Below are 16605 nucleotides of genomic sequence, written 5' to 3' on the forward strand. Positions count from 1 at the left end.
CTAGAGCTGCACAATGAATCTTGCCCTGTTCCACCCCTTCTTTTATTCCTTATGAAATGTATGATTCCCACCCCTCTTCGTTCAGCCCACCGATTCCCCTTTCTCCCACCCTGGATGGCTCTGGAGACTGCTTTAAAACCAGGCTTCTTAGATACTTTGCACTAGAGAGAAATCAAGCATTCTCCCAGGGTGATGCCTGCACCATCATAAGCCAAAGCAAGTCCTGAAGCTACAGCACACCTGGCATTTATAGATTGCCCTTGAAGCATGTTGTGAATTTCAGCACTCTGTTTACTTTTGCACCATTCTTTCCCATCCTTATCTTTGCAAATCAAGACCCTTCCGTGTTTGAATGGAAAACAACCCAGCACTGCAGATGTATTAGGTGTGCAAGAAAAGTTTTCTGTCAGTGGGTATAACAGTCAAACAGATTAAAATGAGTAAAGTGGCATCACAACAGAGGCTGGGTGAACCCGAGCTCGGACTTCATATGGTTCCTTGTGAAGGGAGAAAAGCTTTTTTTTAAAAAAAAAAAAAGCATAAGGGAAAGGCTGACCTGCACTGACCGGAGGACACCTGATATGACAGATTGCACCTGAAAAGTAAAAGAGGTTCAACCCAAACGGTGTTTAAAAATATGAGAGTGGTTCCTACCTCACATTCCCTGGAGCCTCCCTTGCTGTACGAACAAGGTCCCGTCCCGTTCAGCAACATCTCGCTGGTCTCGCTGTTGGTGGGCTTATAGTCAACATAAAATTCCTGGGTGGTGGGAGTCATCTGTTTCAGCGACTGTCGTTTCTTTTTCCTGTGCCGTCGCATTAGGGAGCGTTGCTGCAATTGCTTCATGCTGGCAGGGTAGCGTTTCCAGGACACGTAGATGACCAGCAGAATCACAAGCACGGACAAGAAGAGGGCCACACTCCCAGCAATGATTTTGTGGAAGGAGATCTGCTGGGTGCTGTGCTCGGGCATGGAGCTGGCCTCAGGGGCCCCTGTGGTGGGGGGCAGGGGGGGCTGGCTGTCATGCTTAGGCCGGATGACCTTTGGTTTAAAGGTGGGCTTGGGGGGAGCCTGGGGCAAGTCAAACCTTTCTGTAGTACTTTTGCCACAGATGCTATAATTTTTCACTGCATCTATAACATTCACCCCTTGCAGTTCTTTGGGGCTGGCACAAATAATTGTATTTTCCCTCAGCCCTTTGAAACTTTTAAGCCAGTTTACCAGGGAACAAATGTTTCTGCTGCATTCCCATATATTCCCAGCAAGGCTGATGTCATTCAGAGATATCCAGGAATCCAAAATCTCTTGGCCAATAAATGTGAGCTTGTTAGAATCCAGGTTGAGGCGTTGCAAATTGGGCACACACTGGAAAACACTTGGTCCACTAAAAGCTTCTATTTCATTTCCAGATAAATCAAGTCTTTGTAATGAGCTCCACGTCCAAGACATGGTTTGTCCTATAACACTAATTTTATTCCACTGTAAGTAAAGGTTCTGTAGGCTGACCAGCCTTGGAAAAAGTGCCAAGTTAAGCTTAGAAAATTGATTGTGCTCCAGGTGCAGCTCTTTCAGCCTGATCATGCCAGCAAAGACATTCCTTGCTAGGCTTCGGATCCTGTTGTAACCCAGGTCTAAGAGTTCCAGGTTCCTACAGTCCTGGAAAATCCGGACTGGGATAGTTCTCAGGGAATTGGACCTCAGGTGTAAACTCAGCAGCTTCCTTAAGCCTCTGAATTGTTCTGCTCCCAGGGAATGCAGCTGATTGTAGGAGAGATCCAAATTTCGGAGGTTTGTTACTGGTCTGAAGGTGTTATTAAGAAAAAAAGCAATTCTGTTGGAACTCAGAATTAACTCTTTCAGCCTGCGTATTCCATTGAAAGCATTTTCATCAATACTGCCGATATGATTGTGGTCTAAGTAGAGCCAGGTAAGTTGATTAAGACCTTTAAATTGGTTGTATTTTAGTTTTTGAAGACTGTTATATCGCAAGGACAAACCTAAACAACCAGCTGATATACTGGAGGGTATCTCTTGTAATTTCTGGGACTCACAATATACCATTTTGCCTTCACACCTACAGCCCTTAGGGCATCCTCGTTCAGCAGACGAAAGCATTGTCAGTAATACAGTGGGAGCTATTACCAGGGCTACTGCTGATCCGCTCAGTAGCCTAAATACATTGAAACCTGCAAACAGAAATAACTTAGAAAAGTTATCCCCCCCAAAAAACAGTCCAAATATTTGTCAGTCATGCTCAGAAATGCTACGACAATAAAGAGGAATCCCGCCTCCCCGCAGAAGAAGTACTTTGCAAGCAGTTTTATTTTATTTCCCCCCCCCACATAGCCCCACTGTGCTATTTTAAGGTGACAAATCTAATAAAGATAAAGAACCTGTGAAAGCCAGACAGAGTCAAACTGAATCACACACTGAAATGTATCTCCAGTCGTAGCTTGCAGAGGCCAATCTACAGAGTGATTAATACAGAAGCATTGCAGGGATAGCTGTAGGCTTACTAGAATGGAATAAAACAGAAACATACCCATCCTTTGTGTTTTCAAAGGTCGTCCTTTAGCTCTTTTGCTTTTTCCTAGGGGCCACAAACATGACAGCCCCTGTCTGCTGTTCTTTGGTGAGTCAAGGCTTTCTGACACCCAGGAAGCAAAATTGGACCCCCTGGGAAATGGACCAATTTTGGATCCTTATCCTTTGCCAGGCATGCAGAACATCCCAGGAACGTATAAATCCCAACCCAGCATTTGCAGCAGCAGAAAGTCAAGTTCTTCCTAGGTGGTAAGGTCTTCATGGATGATGTGGTTTAGAATCTTTACATTGTAGACTTGGCTTCTTTATAATCTCCCCTTGCAAAGCCTGAGAGGTCCTTGCAAGTGACGCTCAGCTGTCTGAATTCACCCATCAGTATTCCCCTGGGTAGTAGTTTTCATAGTCTGCACCCTCAGTCTGGCTAAGGAAGCTGCGTTGAAGCAGAGAAGCCAGGATGACCCGGTACAATGAACAAGCACTGTTCACTTCTGCATCCTGTCACTCTGAAAGCTTCTCCGACTGTTGCTTTGGTATCGGTAAATGCAGTCTTATGTTAAGCTGCCCCCAGTGGTGAACAACATTATGGGCATGTGCAGAAATGCCTCCTTTCTCTCTCTCTCTCTCTCTCTCTCTCTCCCCCCCCCCCGGCTCGTTTTCAATCTTGCAAATGAACTAGCTCTGTGCTGGGAAATGAGTGATTGTTCTGGGTCACTAAATAGCAGCAGACTGGACAACCTCACTGTGCTCTAGTGAAACAGTAGTTTTGGCTGCACCCTCCTTTTTCCCCCCTCTTAGATAATTTAGCCAAGCCTTTTGTGCTGGCACTTTTTAGTGAGCATGAAGCTCACTTTTTCTGTTTAGGCACAAAGGCATACACCTACACAAGTAATGCATACACATCTTGTGCAATTGAATACCTCGGTGTGTTATGTGATTTGAAGCGCGCTAATCCAAGTTATTACTTTGTTATTGGTAAGATCTAGGAGCCTCGTGAGAAAATCAAACACGGTGAGCAGCAGGATAATAACTTTTGTTGGTTTGTAGACACACCTCTCTGTGCTGAAGGGCTCATTCTGAATGTTTGACCTACATCTCTGAAAGGTACAAATCTGCCCTAACATTTGAGGGCTACTTCTGAAATTTGGCTGCAAAGCCCCTGTTCCACCATTATCTGACTGTGGCTGAAGGGCATGAGGCAAAGCTAAACCTGTAGAGCTGTTCATTTTCTAATCAGGCTGTTAGTCTGGCACCCTTTTTAAGATAACTTTATTACTGTAATTTGGGATCTGTTTACTTTAGTTTTGTAATGCCAAATGTGAACTTCGTGCCATTTTTATTAACTTGAGTATGTTTATAGAATGATAAAATGAACTTTATTCTGGCATACAAAAAATACTGGGATTCAGTGCATCTTTCCTGACCTCCTTGTGGCTAGATCGCCCATATTGTCCATAGGAACATAGATAGTTAAGGGTTTTCAAAAGTGAAGCCCCTGTTTCTTTATCCTGCCCATTAATTTAGGTGGGAGTCTTCCCCGGGGGTGTTTTGATGCATTTTGTTAGAAAGAAGACAAGAGATCAAGTCCCATAGCAGCATTTTAACACAAGATTGAAAATGAAAATTGAAGACATATTTGTTTTGAAAGAGATTCTTATTAGATTCTGTGTAAGTGAAAAGCACATACTAAAAACTTAAAAGAGAAAAGGATTTCCATTTCAGTGGAGTAAATAGGAAGACATCATTTTTACCTTTCAATAGAGATTTAGACTGAATTCACTTCAGAAGATAAGGGGTTATTTTTAGAAAGATATAAATGAGAATTGGAGGAGATGGAAATGGAGGTTTCAGAGGAAAATACATAACAGTCACAACAGAGGCAACAGGAATTGGAATAAAGATATTGCTAAATTAGGCGCTACAGATATGGACTTTCCTAAATTTTGGGTTGAAGTATAGATTAGAAATGTTTAACATGGAATATAAATGGAGCAAATGCTCCACAAAAGAGTAAAAATTTTCATTATTTGAAAAAAGTATAAAGTAAGACATTATTTACCTACAAGAGACTTATATCAGGAAAAAGATATAAAATATTTAACCTGTAAAACCTTAAGCAAAGAATTTATTCCAGCACAAAAATAATTGGAGTCATTTTTTTTATTGAAAAGTTTTTCAATACATTTTATCTTTAACAAAACAACCCCTCCCCACCCCCTCCCCCCCTTCCCAACCCAACCCTCCCCCCCTCCCCTTCCCCCCTCCCCGACTTCCCAGAGCTTAATACAAGGTATAAAAGTAAAAAACAATCATAAACTACCATATGCTAACAACAATAAACTATTAGGTCTATCGCACTTTAGCTCTTATAAAATGACTACAAGCAATATAAATGTCCCATCACTACTTATTCAAATGCTAAATGAAACTTTTTAGTCCCATATTTATTCTGGATGTAATCAATCCATCTTTTCCACTCCATGATATATCGTTGTTGCGAATGGTCTTTCAAATACACCGAAATCTTTGCCATTTCCGCCAGGTTAGAAACTTTTAAAGTCCATTCCTCTATAGTCGGCAGTTCTTCCTTCTTCCAGTATTGCCCTATTGAAAGTCTTGCTGCCGTAATTAAGTTCAACATCAACTTAATGTCCACAACAGTAGTATCAGTAATAATGCCCAATAAAAACAATTGCGGACAAAACTTTATCCTTTTCTTAAATATCTTCTGCATATTCCACCAGATTTTAATCCAAAATGCTTTAACCTTTTTACAGGTCCACCATATGTGAAAATACATTGCGTCTTCGCCACCACACCTCCAACATTTAGGCTGGTAACTCGGATACATACTTGCTAACTTTTTGGGATCTAAATGTCACCTATAAAACATTTTATAAAAATTCTCTCTTAAATTTTGAGCTTGCGTAAATTTTACATTTCTCACCCAGATCTTTTCCCAAGTATCCATTGTAATAACTTTTTGAATATTCTGAGCCCTCTTTATCATGCATTCTTTAACAAGTTCTGTTTCTGAATCAATTTCTATCAATGCAAGATATATCCGTTTGATATGTGCTGGACCCTGATTTCTAATTTGCTTTACCAGATTTTCATCAGTCATTGAAAAACCAATTTTCTGGTCTTCTTTCCACCTGGCCTGTAGTTGCCCATACTGAAACCAGGTTTGAACAATCTTTTCTCCTCGTAAAGAGTTATACGGCTTGAAACACCATACATTCCTCTCCAAACTTAAGATGTCCTTATATGTAGTCACATCATGTTTGAACCCAACATTTATGTTTTCTATTGCATGTTTCAGTATTGCCCATAAAGGTATCTTATAATTTAGCTTATGTCTATACTTTTTCCAAACTCGCAACAGAGCATGTCTTAAAATATAATTGGAGTCATTTTGTACATTAATCCTCAATTAAACCCAGGACTTCTATTAATGATTAATATGGTAGATCTGTTGAAGTACATGTAGTCCTCAACTTATAACTATTTGTTTAAGAAGAGTTGAAACTTGTGATAGGCTCAGAATAAGTGACTTACAACCTGTACTCATACTTCTGCTACTCACTACTCACAACCATCACACAATCACCTAGAGTCACATGATCACAATTTTGACACTGATATGATATTCTATTGGAGAAAATAGATGAATATCTTAGAATGCAAAATTTAGCCACAATTACAGACAAGCATAGAACACAGAATCATAGGGCTGGAAGGGACCTTAGAGATCTTCTAATCCTACCCCTTGCTCAAGGCAGAAGACCTTATACCAGGGGTAGGCAACCTCGGCTCTTTTATGACTCATGGACTTCAACTCCCAGAATTCCTGAGTCAGCTATGCTGACTCAGGAATTCTGGGAGTTGAAGTCCATGAGTCATAAAAGAGCCGAGGTTGCCTACCCCTGCCTTATACCATCCTGGTCAATTGGTAGTCCAATCTGTCAGGACCCACCTCAATCCACATCTTAGGAAATAAGAACTCTTGGATGCAAGTTTAGTCCAAAAGGAAAATGTTTACTAGGAAGGAATCGATTGTGGGAATACAAGACGGAATCTGAGAAAAGTTACATTTCAATCCTATATAAACCATTCCCATTCCAGTCCCTCCCCTCATCCATTTGGTCAGGCTGTCGTCAGTTGCTAGGTGTCAGGTCCTTCCATGGGAAAGGGAACTCTCCTTGGTTTTATGGTTATTGCTTCCCTTTTCAGTTGTAAATGAAGATACAAACCAGATCTGTCTGTCCCCCTCCCTTCCCCCGTTAAAACATCCCCTGTTGTTTGAAAATCGCTTTAGTAACCATCCTCTCCCCCCCCCTCGGAGAGATGGCAGAATCCCCAGTAATAGCACGTTGTTCTACCTATACAATTATGAAATGTGATATAAATGGATTCTGACATTCGGCTCTCCTTTCAGAAAAAAGATGAGTCCATCTGTGGGGAAAGAAAACATATAAATGTTAGCCTGGTTTGTTTGGATATTCTGTATGAAACCTCTTAAGCAACTTAGGTGCTTTAACATGGAGTTTGTTAACCCACTCGTTTTCTGAGGAGGGGAGGTGTTTCCATGCCACTAAATATTGTATCGTTCCATGGTGTTTTCTGGAATCTAAGATTTCTTTCACTTCAAAATGTTGTTCTCCTTCCACCATGATGGGGGGTGGTGGTGGTGGGATTTTTTCTCGTAGTGGAGATTGTTGTTCTCTCTTTAATAGACTGCAGTGGAAGGTTGGGTGTATTCGTCTAAGATTTTTGGGTAGTTCTAATTCAACTGTTACTGGGTTTATGATTCTTTTAATTGGAAAGGGTCCAATATATTTTGGTCCTAGTTTTTTACAGGGTTGGAGTGATTTCAGGTATTTTGTGGATAAATATACCATCTCTCCTACCCTAAATGGTATGGGATCAGTTCTTTTTTTGTCTGCCTGTGTCTTGTATGCTTTTCTGGCATCTTCCAACGCTTTCCTAACGATTGGCCATGTATTTTGTAATTGAGCAATCCATTCCTTCAGATCAGGGATAACCGGTTCTTTTGGGGTTAGTTCTGGTATTGGGTTGAAACTCTGGCCTGTAGCTACTTGAAAAGGAGTGTAACCTGTGCTTGAGTGGACTGCATTATTATATGCTACTTCTGCAAAAGGCAGTAGGTCCGTCCAGTCGGACTGCTGAAAATTAATATAGCATCTCAGATATTGTTCAAGTATATTATTAAGTCTTTCAGAAGCTCCGTCTGTCTGAGGATGGTGACTAGATGACAGTCCTTGGGTGGTTCCTAAGAGGGATAAAAATTCTTTCCAAAATGCCGACGTAAATTTATTTATTTATTTATTTATTTGTTTTTATAAACCGCCCTTCTCCCGAGGGACTCAGGGCGGTGTACAGAATAAGATAGGCATACAGAATGAACCGTAGTGAAAAACAAACAATAGTAAAATACAAATTGGGACCCCAATAAGAGCTATCAGGCCAGGCCGGACTGCTGGAACAGGTAAGTTTTTAATTCGCGCCGGAAGGTGCGGAGGTCGGGGGCCATCCGGATTTCGGTTGGCAAGCTGTTCCAGAGGGCTGGCGCACCCACTGAGAATGCCCTCCCCCTGGGGGCCACCAGCCGACATTCCTTGAGCGGTGGCACCCTGAGGAGGCCCTCTCTGTGGGAGCGCACAGGACGGTGGGGCGTTGACATTGGCAGAAGGTGCTCCCGCAGGTAGTCCGGACCCATGCCATGTAGGGCTTTGTATGTCATTGTCAGCACCTTGAACTTCACACGGAAGGCAACTGGAAGCCAGTGCAGCGCACGGAGGAGAGGTGTGATATGGGAGTATCGGGAGGCTCCCAAGAGTGTCCGCGCCGCTGCACTTTGCACCAGTTGAAGCTTCCGAGTGGATCTCAAGGGCAGCCCCAAGTAGAGAGCGTTACAGTAGTCTAGGCGAGAGGTCACAAGAGCATGGGTGACTGTACGTAAGGCATCCAGGTCCAGATAAGGCCGTAATTGGCGAACTAGTCGAACCCGGGAGAAGGCCCCCTTGGTCACAGCTCCTATGTGATCTTCCAGGGAGAGCTGCGAGTCAAGGAGGACACCCAGGTTGCGGGCCCTATCAACAGGGGGTAGTAACTCGTCCCCGATGTTAAGGGATGGGATGTTCTGAGTATCCTGGCTAGCCGGTACGTACAGCCATTCAGTCTTGTCCGGGTTCAGTTGAAGCCTGTTCCTCCCCATCCATTCCCGGACCGCTTTCAGGCAGCGGGACATCACGTCGAGGGCATCACTGATGTTGTTTGGAGTTGAGATGAAAAGCTGGGTGTCATCAGCATACTGATGGTACCCTACTCCAAAGCTGCGAATGATCTCGCCCAGCGGTTTCATGTAGATGTTGAACAGGAGAGGCGAGAGGACCGACCCCTGAGGTACTCCGCAAGCGAGAGGCCTCGGGGTCGACCTCTGTCCTCCTGCCAACACCGACTGCGAGCGACCCTGGAGAAAGGAGGAGAACCAGCGCAGAACCGTGCCTCCCACTCCCAGTCCCCTGAGGCGTCGCAGCAAGATACCATGGTCGATGGTATCGAAAGCCGCCGAGAGGTCTAATAAGACTAGGACAGAGGAATGGCCCCTGTCCCGGGCTCTCCAGAGATCATTTATCAGAGCGACCAATGCCGTCTCCGTGCTGTACCCCGGCCTGAAGCCCGATTGGTACGGGTCTAGATAAACCGCTTCGTCCAGGATCTGAGGGAGTTGGTGCGCCACCACGCTCTCAACAACCTTCGCAAGGAAGCGAAGATTGGAGACTGGACGAAAGTTATTCAATGAGGATGGGTCCAAGGTGGGCTTCTTGAGGAGAGGTCTCACCACCGCCTCCTTCAAGGCGGTGGGGAAGTGACCCTCACTCAGAGAAGCGGAGATGACCGCCAGGAACCAGCCTCGTGTCCCCTCTCGAGCTGCATATGCCAGCCAGGAAGGGCACGGGTCCAGTAAGCATGTGGAGGAGCTCAACCTCCTCATAATCCTGTCCACTTCCTTGGGAGTCACAGGATCAAATTCCTCCCAGGTGACGTCGACAAGACTGTCCATGTCTTGTTCTTCCAACTCAGCCCAGTTGGAGTCCAGGCCGGTTCGGATCCGAGCAATTTTATCCAGCAGATATTGACCGAATTCCTCGGCTCGACCCTGCAAGGGTTCCTCCCTCACCTCTTGGTTCAGTAGGGAGCGAGTCACCCTGAACAAGGCAGCCGGGCGATTATCTGCGGACGCGATGAGGGTGGAAAAGTAGTTGGATTTTGCCACCCTTATCGCAGCGAGATAAGACCTGGTGAGGCTTCTTAATCGCAATCGGTCGGATTCGGATCGACTGGATCTCCAACGGCTCTCTAGGCCCCGTCTCCGACGCTTCATTTCCCGGAGCTCCGCGGTGAACCATGGGGCTCGCTGGGATCTGCGCCGGGTCAGAGGCCGCATGGGTGCAACTCGGTCCAGAGCCTCCGTGGCTGCCTTCTCCCAGGCTTCCACTAAGGCATCCGCCGAGCTGTGAGCAGGGAGTGCATGTGCGTCCCCAAGCGCTGCCTGGAACCTATCAGGGTCCATTAGGCGCCTAGGGCGGTACCATCTGGTTGGCACCGTGCACCCACGGCGGGGGGTGGCAAAGGGGAAGTCTAGCCGCACGAGGTGATGATCGGTCCATGACAGGGGCATAACAGTCGTGGCACCCCCACCGAAATCATCGCGCCACCGTCCAGACAAGAACACTAAGTCTGGGGTGTGGCCTCTCTCATGAGTCGGTCCAGAAATTATTTGCGACAGGTCCATGGCCGTCATGGAAGCCATGAACTCCCGAGCCAGATCGGACGATCCTCCCAGGGACGGTAGGTTAAAGTCGCCCAAGACCATGAGTCTTGGGAATTCAACCACCAACCCTGAGAGGACATCGAGTAGCTCGGGCAGGGCTGCTGCTGCACGATTAGGTGGTAGGTATGCTAGCAGCAGGCCCAACTGCGCTCCCGGGCCGTATCTCAGTAGGAGAGACTCACACCCGACCATCTGAGGGACGGTGATCTCTCGCGGGCTAAGGGATTCCCTGATGATAACTGCCACTCCCCCGCCCCTCCCGTGGGTCCGAGGCTGGTGCAGCACCTGGAAACCTGGCGGGCAGAGGTCAACTAGAGGGACACCACCCTCTTGGCCCAGCCAGGTTTCCGTGATGCAAGCCAGGTCCGCGTGCTCGCTCTCCACTAGGTCACGAACAAGATGTGCCTTGTTAGCTACGGACCTGGCATTCAGGTAGACCAGCCTCAGCATAGGAGGCTGCACACCTTCGCTCCCGGGTCCTCCGGGGAAGTACAGAGGGTCGGAGCGTCTCACCGCTTGTACAGAGCGGAGATGACACTCCCGGTGATGATGCGGCCCTCTGTTTGTGCACCTTCTGCCGTTCCCCACCATCCTGGGAATAGGATGTTCGTCAGTGCACCTTCGGATATTGTCGGCGACTGGTCCTCGTTTCTCACCAAGCCTGGCCTGCGTTATGGCACTCGGAAGGCCTGCCTTTCCCGAGCAGCCATACTCTTTTCCCGCCCCCCTCCCTAACCCAACAAAAAACTTAACAAGAAACTTAACCAGGGGCCTCTTGTTGGTCTTGTAATGGAGGCCCCTGACCCTGCCTGGCCATCTCTCAGAGGCCCAAAGGTCGGGCCCGTCATCGAGGTTTGATGTAATGAAGGCAGGACGAACCCAGGAGAGGGGGGAACTCCTGAGGGCGAGAAGGTCTATGCAAGAATATTGAAGATGCATAGGGAGCATCGGGTAGCATTGGGAAGGCGGTCCCCTGGGTGGAGCATTAGAAGGAGGGTCTAGTCGGGTAGGTGGGTATCTGGACCGTCACCCAGCCACTGCCACTTGGCTGGGTGAACCGCAGAAGCAGGCCACTCCCCCATCCTCTCACGATGGGTTGTGATTCTGCTTCTGGGGGTGGTCCAGGACCCACTCTGGGTGAAGCATACCCCATAGAGCTCTCACCTCTATGGGGCTGCAGGTGTAGGACAGGCCACTCTGCCACCGTGGCTTGCACCCAGGCCCATCATGTCCTGTGGGGCGAGGGAGGGCAGGGGGGGGGGTTCGGAGCTGGAAGAGGCCAGATGTTGATGGCCTCGGTTGTCTGGTCGCCGTCATCTCCAACAATCAGCTGCATCCTGGCGTCTTTAGGGGTGTTGATCGGCACGGAGATTGTTTCGGCACCCAGGGTGCGGGCCGTGGACGCCCCGCCGCATCTAGTGGTGCTGCCGTCGAGGGGGTTTCGGTGAGATTGGGTGACCGGGGCCTGGAGAAGTTTAGCGCCGCTGTCAAAGGCCCCTCGGTGGTGGTCGATCGGGTCCGTACAGCCGGCCTGCGGCATCTCCTTGTTCCCAGGGAGAAGCCGCCGTTGATCAGGAGCAGGCCAGGAGGTCGAAGCAGGGCAACGACTCCAGTCCCGGTTGCTGCGGCTGTCTCTTCCGCCACCTAGCTGCTCCATTTGATCCGCGGGGTCTTTCCTGAACATCCCTGACGTCGCTGTTGTCCAGGGAGGCATAATAGGGAGCCGAGGATGGAGGCACCGGCCCCACTCTGGATGGCTGCAGCAGTTGCAGCGGCTCGGGGGCGGGTTAGAGGCGCCCCATCGCCACTGCCCCCGCCGGTGTTCGGGCCCGTGGGGAGATGAAAGGCTAGGGCCCCACGGGGTACTCGCCGTCGCCGCTGCCGACGATGCCGCCGCCTCTGCTACCCAGGTGGTCTGCAGCGCCTCCGTTGGTCGCTTGGGGAAGCCGCCGGAGTCGAACAGGTACGGGGGTTGGGGCAGGGCAGAGATGTTGCCGCAGTCGCCTGGAAGCCGGTCAGGGGGCCGGGGCAGAGCAGAGCCTCCGGCCCCTCCTGGATGCCCGCCAAGGGCCAGGGGGCGGGCCTGGGGAAGCCCTGCCGCCACTGCCATCGTGGCTGCCGGCTCCCCGAATAGGCGACCGAGCTGGGGCTTGGGAGTCGTTGCCACCGCCGCTGAAGGCGCCTCCGCCGCACAGCTGGTCCGCAGAGACGCCGCTGCCGCCCGGGAGCCGGTCAGGAGCCGATCAGGGGGCCGGGGCAGAGCAGAGCCTCCGGCCCCTCCTGGATGTCTGAAGGCGCCTCCGCCGCACCGCTGATCTGCGGAGACGCCGATTGCCGCCCGGGAGCCGGTCAGGAGTCGATCAGGGGGCCGGGGCAGAGCAGAGCCTCCGGCCCCTCCTGGATGCCTGAAGGCGCCTCCGCCGCACAGCTGGCCCACGGAGACGCCGCTGCCGCCCGGGAGCCGGTCAGGAGCCGATCAGGGGGCCGGGGCAGAGCAGAGCCTCCGGCCCCTTCTGGATGCCTGAAGGTGCCTCCGCCGCACAGCTGATCTGCGGAGACGCCGTTGCCGCCCGGGAGCCGGTCAGGAGTCGATCAGGGGGCCGGGGCAGAGCAGAGCCTCCGGCCCCTCCTGGATGCCTGAAGGCGCCTCCGCCGCACAGCTGATCTGCGGAGACGCCGTTGCCGCCCGGGAGCCAGTCAGGAGTCGATCAGGGGGCCGGGGCAGAGCAGAGCCTCCGGCCCCTTCTGGATGCCTGAAGGTGCCTCCGCCGCACAGCTGATCTGCGGAGACGCCGTTGCCGCCCGGGAGCCAGTCAGGAGTCGATCAGGGGGCCGGGGCAGAGCAGAGCCTCCGGCCCCTTCTGGATGCCTGAAGGTGCCTCCGCCGCACAGCTGATCTGCGGAGACGCCGTTGCCGCCCGGGAGCCGGTCAGGAGTCGATCAGGGGGCCGGGGCAGAGCAGAGCCTCCGGCCCCTCCTGGATGCCTGAAGGCGCCTCCGCCGCACAGCTGATCTGCGGAGACGCCGTTGCCGCCCGGGAGCCAGTCAGGAGTCGATCAGGGGGCCGGGCAGAGCAGAGCCTCCGGTCTCTCCTGGATGCCTGAGGGCGCCTCCGCCGCACAGCTGATCCGCGGAGACGCCGCCCCTGCCCGGCAGCATGAACATTGGTAGAGGCAGGGCAGAGGCGCTGGCCCCCGCTTATAACGGTTGCCAACGGCCCAGGTGACGAGGCGGAGGTGTCCCGGCACCCCAGCAGCTGTTTCGGGAGGCAGCAGGTGGCACCATTGCCCAGCTCATCTGCCCGAATTTTTGGCCCCACCCCAGGGGTCCGCTGACATCCCTGGGGGGCTCCTGGGGGGACGCCTTACCGTTGGGGGCTACGGAGCTCTCCCCAGCGCGTCCGCCATCTTTGGAGCAGGAAAAAAAAAAAAAAAATTGCACCCCTCTGTCAGATATGATGCGTTGTGGTACCCCGTGCAATCTGTAAATATGCTGTACAAAAAGTTTTGCTAATGCTTTTGCAGTCGGGATTTTTTGGCAAGGTATGAAGTGTACTTGCTTAGAGAACAGATCTGTGACAGTCCAGACTACGGTGTTTCCATTACTTTCTGGCAGTTCTACGATAAAATCCATGGCTATTTCTTTCCATGGGGCTGAGGGGTTTGCCACCGGTTGTAACAGACCTGGCGGTTTCCCTTGCAGTCTTTTGGCCATCACACAAATTTGACAGCTACCCACATAGCTTTCTATGTCCTTTTTCATAGATGGCCACCAAAATTGCCTTTTAGTTAAGTGTAAGGTTTTTACAAAGTCAAAGTGTCCTGCTGATTTTGTATCATGGCACAGTTGCATGAAATTGATTCTCTGTGTGGCAGGTATATATAGCTTCTCCCCCACCCACGGCAGTACATCTTTAATTGTGCACACATGTTTATTTTTCTGGAACCATTCATCACTTTCCAAAGATTTCCTGAATTCTATTCCAGTTTGGCTATCTACCTTCGGCTTCATTTTTTCTTCTGCCCTGGTGGTGACTGGTGCTGCCAGTTGTTGTTCCGGTACAAGTGGTTTAAAGTCAGTAACTCTTGTGCTGTTATATTGGGGCATGCGGGATAATGCATCTGCAAGGAAGTTCTTTCCCCCCGGTAAGTGTTTGAGAGTGAAATTGAATGGGTGAAAATGTTGGGACCAGCGGGCTTGCTTAGGAGTGAGCTTCCTGGGCGTTTTTAGTGCTTCCAAATTTTTGTGGTCTGTCCAGACCTGGAAAGGTATTTTATTTCCTTCTAAAAATTGGCGCCATGTTAGTAATGCCCACCTCAACGAGAATGCCTCTTTTTCCCATATTGGCCAGCGTTGTTCTGTTTCTGTGAGTTTTCTGGATGTGTATGCGCATGGTTGCAATGTCCCCCCATCATTTTCTTGTAATAGTACGGCTCCTACCGCTACATCACTCGCATCTGCCTGTATTACAAACGGTTTGTCGGGATCTGGGTGTTTTAGGACAGGTTCAGCAGAAAAAAGTCTCTTTAGCCTCTCAAATGTTGCTTGACATTCCATTGACCATTTCAGAGGCTGGCTGGGTTTCACGGGTGACCCCCCCTTCGTTTTCAACAAATTTGTGAGGGGCATGGCTATTTGGCCAAATGCGGGGATGAATTGGCGGTAGAAGTTTGCAAACCCCAGGAAACTTTGCAATTGCTTCCGTGTGCGGGGGGGTGCCCACTCTAGTACTGCCCTGACCTTCTCAGGGTCCATTTCGATGCCCTCTGGAGATATGCAATATCCCAGGTAGTCGATTGTTTCCTGATGGAATTCACACTTCGATAATTTAGCATATAAGTGGGCAGCTCGCAACTTCTTCAGGACTGCTCTGACTAGTTTGATATGTTCCTCTTTGGTTTCTGTGAAGGTAAGGATGTCATCGAGGTAAACCAGGACCCCCTTATATAGGTGCTCTCTCAGCACGTCATTAATTAATTGCATAAAGACTGCGGGGGCCCCTTGCAGTCCGAATGGCAATACTTTGAATTGATAGCACCCCATTGGGCAGTTGAATGCAGTCTTCCATTCGTCTCCTTCCTTAATCCTAATACGGTAGTATGCTTCCCTCAGGTCTAGTTTGGTAAAAATCTTTCCTTTCGATAGGTGGGATAACATATCCTTCATTAGGGGAAGGGGGTACAGATTACATTCACTAATTGTGTTCAAATTTCTATAGTCCACAACCAAACGAAAGGACCCATCCTTCTTCTCCCTGAACAGAACCGGGGCGGCCACTTTGGGTTTGGCAGGCTCAATAAATCCTCTTTCTAAGTTTTTCTTTATGAATCTCTCCATTTCTGCCATTTCCCTTGGGCTCATGGCATACATCCTGGGTTTTGGGAGTTTTGCCCCAGGTTTGAATTCTATGGTGCAGTCTGTGGGGCGGTGGGGGGGAAGCTCATCTGCTCTTTCCTCACTGAAAACCTCAGCCAGGTCCCTGTATTCCTCCGGTATCTCTGGTAATCCCTTCTCTTTCCCCACTGCTGCTGTCTCCTCCCTCTGGGTTGGGGGGGGTGCTTTTGGAGTCTACGTTCTTCTGCCCCCCCTTTGGGAAGTTGAGTTCTGCTGTCCTCCAGTTTATCCCGGGGTTCCATTTCTTCAGCCATTCCAGTCCTAGGATCATTGGGCATTCCATGCCTGGGGCCACTATAAACGTTATGTCCTCCTCATGGGGCCCCAGTGATAGGTGGATTGGTAAAGTGGCTAGGGTGGCTGGTCCTCCCCCTGCTATTGTCCCATCTAATTGACTAAAAGAGATTGGATGTTTTAGCCTCCTCACTGGGATGCTCAATCTCTCCACCAGCGTTGGGCTGATAAGGCAGCGGATGCACCCAGAGTCTATCAGAGCTTTTATTTTGGCTGCTTCAGGCATAGGGGAAGCTAATATAGTCACTGTCTTAAGTATGGGTGGAAGGGGTCCACTTACCAATGGTTCTCCCTCTGAGCTGTCTTCCGAGTTGTCCACCGTCCCTGCGGTGCAGGCCGGAGTCCAGTCCCAGTTCCTGGCAGGAATTGTGGACTCTACAGCCTCTGTCCCCTTCATGGAAGATTCTTTTGTGTTGCCTTGGGGCTTCCCCGGCTTCTTGGAGGATGATGCCTCTGGTTTTCGTGGGGGGGCTTTTGAACGACATTCTGCAGCACGGTGGCCCTCTCTCCCGCAGTTG

General features: G+C 49.7%; 2 protein-coding genes across 2 annotated transcripts in view; one reads left to right on the forward strand and one right to left on the reverse strand.

Moving 5' to 3' along the window:
* The window catches only part of LRRTM3 (leucine rich repeat transmembrane neuronal 3), a gene marked incomplete at both ends in the record, with an annotated part of 111820 nt that extends 109568 nt beyond the window's left edge, over positions 1-2252 (reverse strand). The window contains 2 exon segments of the mRNA XM_083364635.1: positions 655-2231; positions 2234-2252. Of these exon segments, the coding sequence (XP_083220761.1) occupies positions 655-2231; positions 2234-2252 (1596 nt within the window).
* CTNNA3 (catenin alpha 3) overlaps positions 1-16605 on the forward strand; it is a gene marked incomplete at its 5' end in the record, with an annotated part of 866777 nt that overhangs the window by 366847 nt on the left and 483325 nt on the right. The gene's annotated exons all lie outside the window — the stretch shown is intronic.

The sequence above is a fragment of the Vipera ursinii genome (genome assembly GCF_947247035.1).
Source record: "Vipera ursinii genome assembly, chromosome: 5".
NCBI lineage: Eukaryota > Metazoa > Chordata > Lepidosauria > Squamata > Viperidae > Vipera > Vipera ursinii.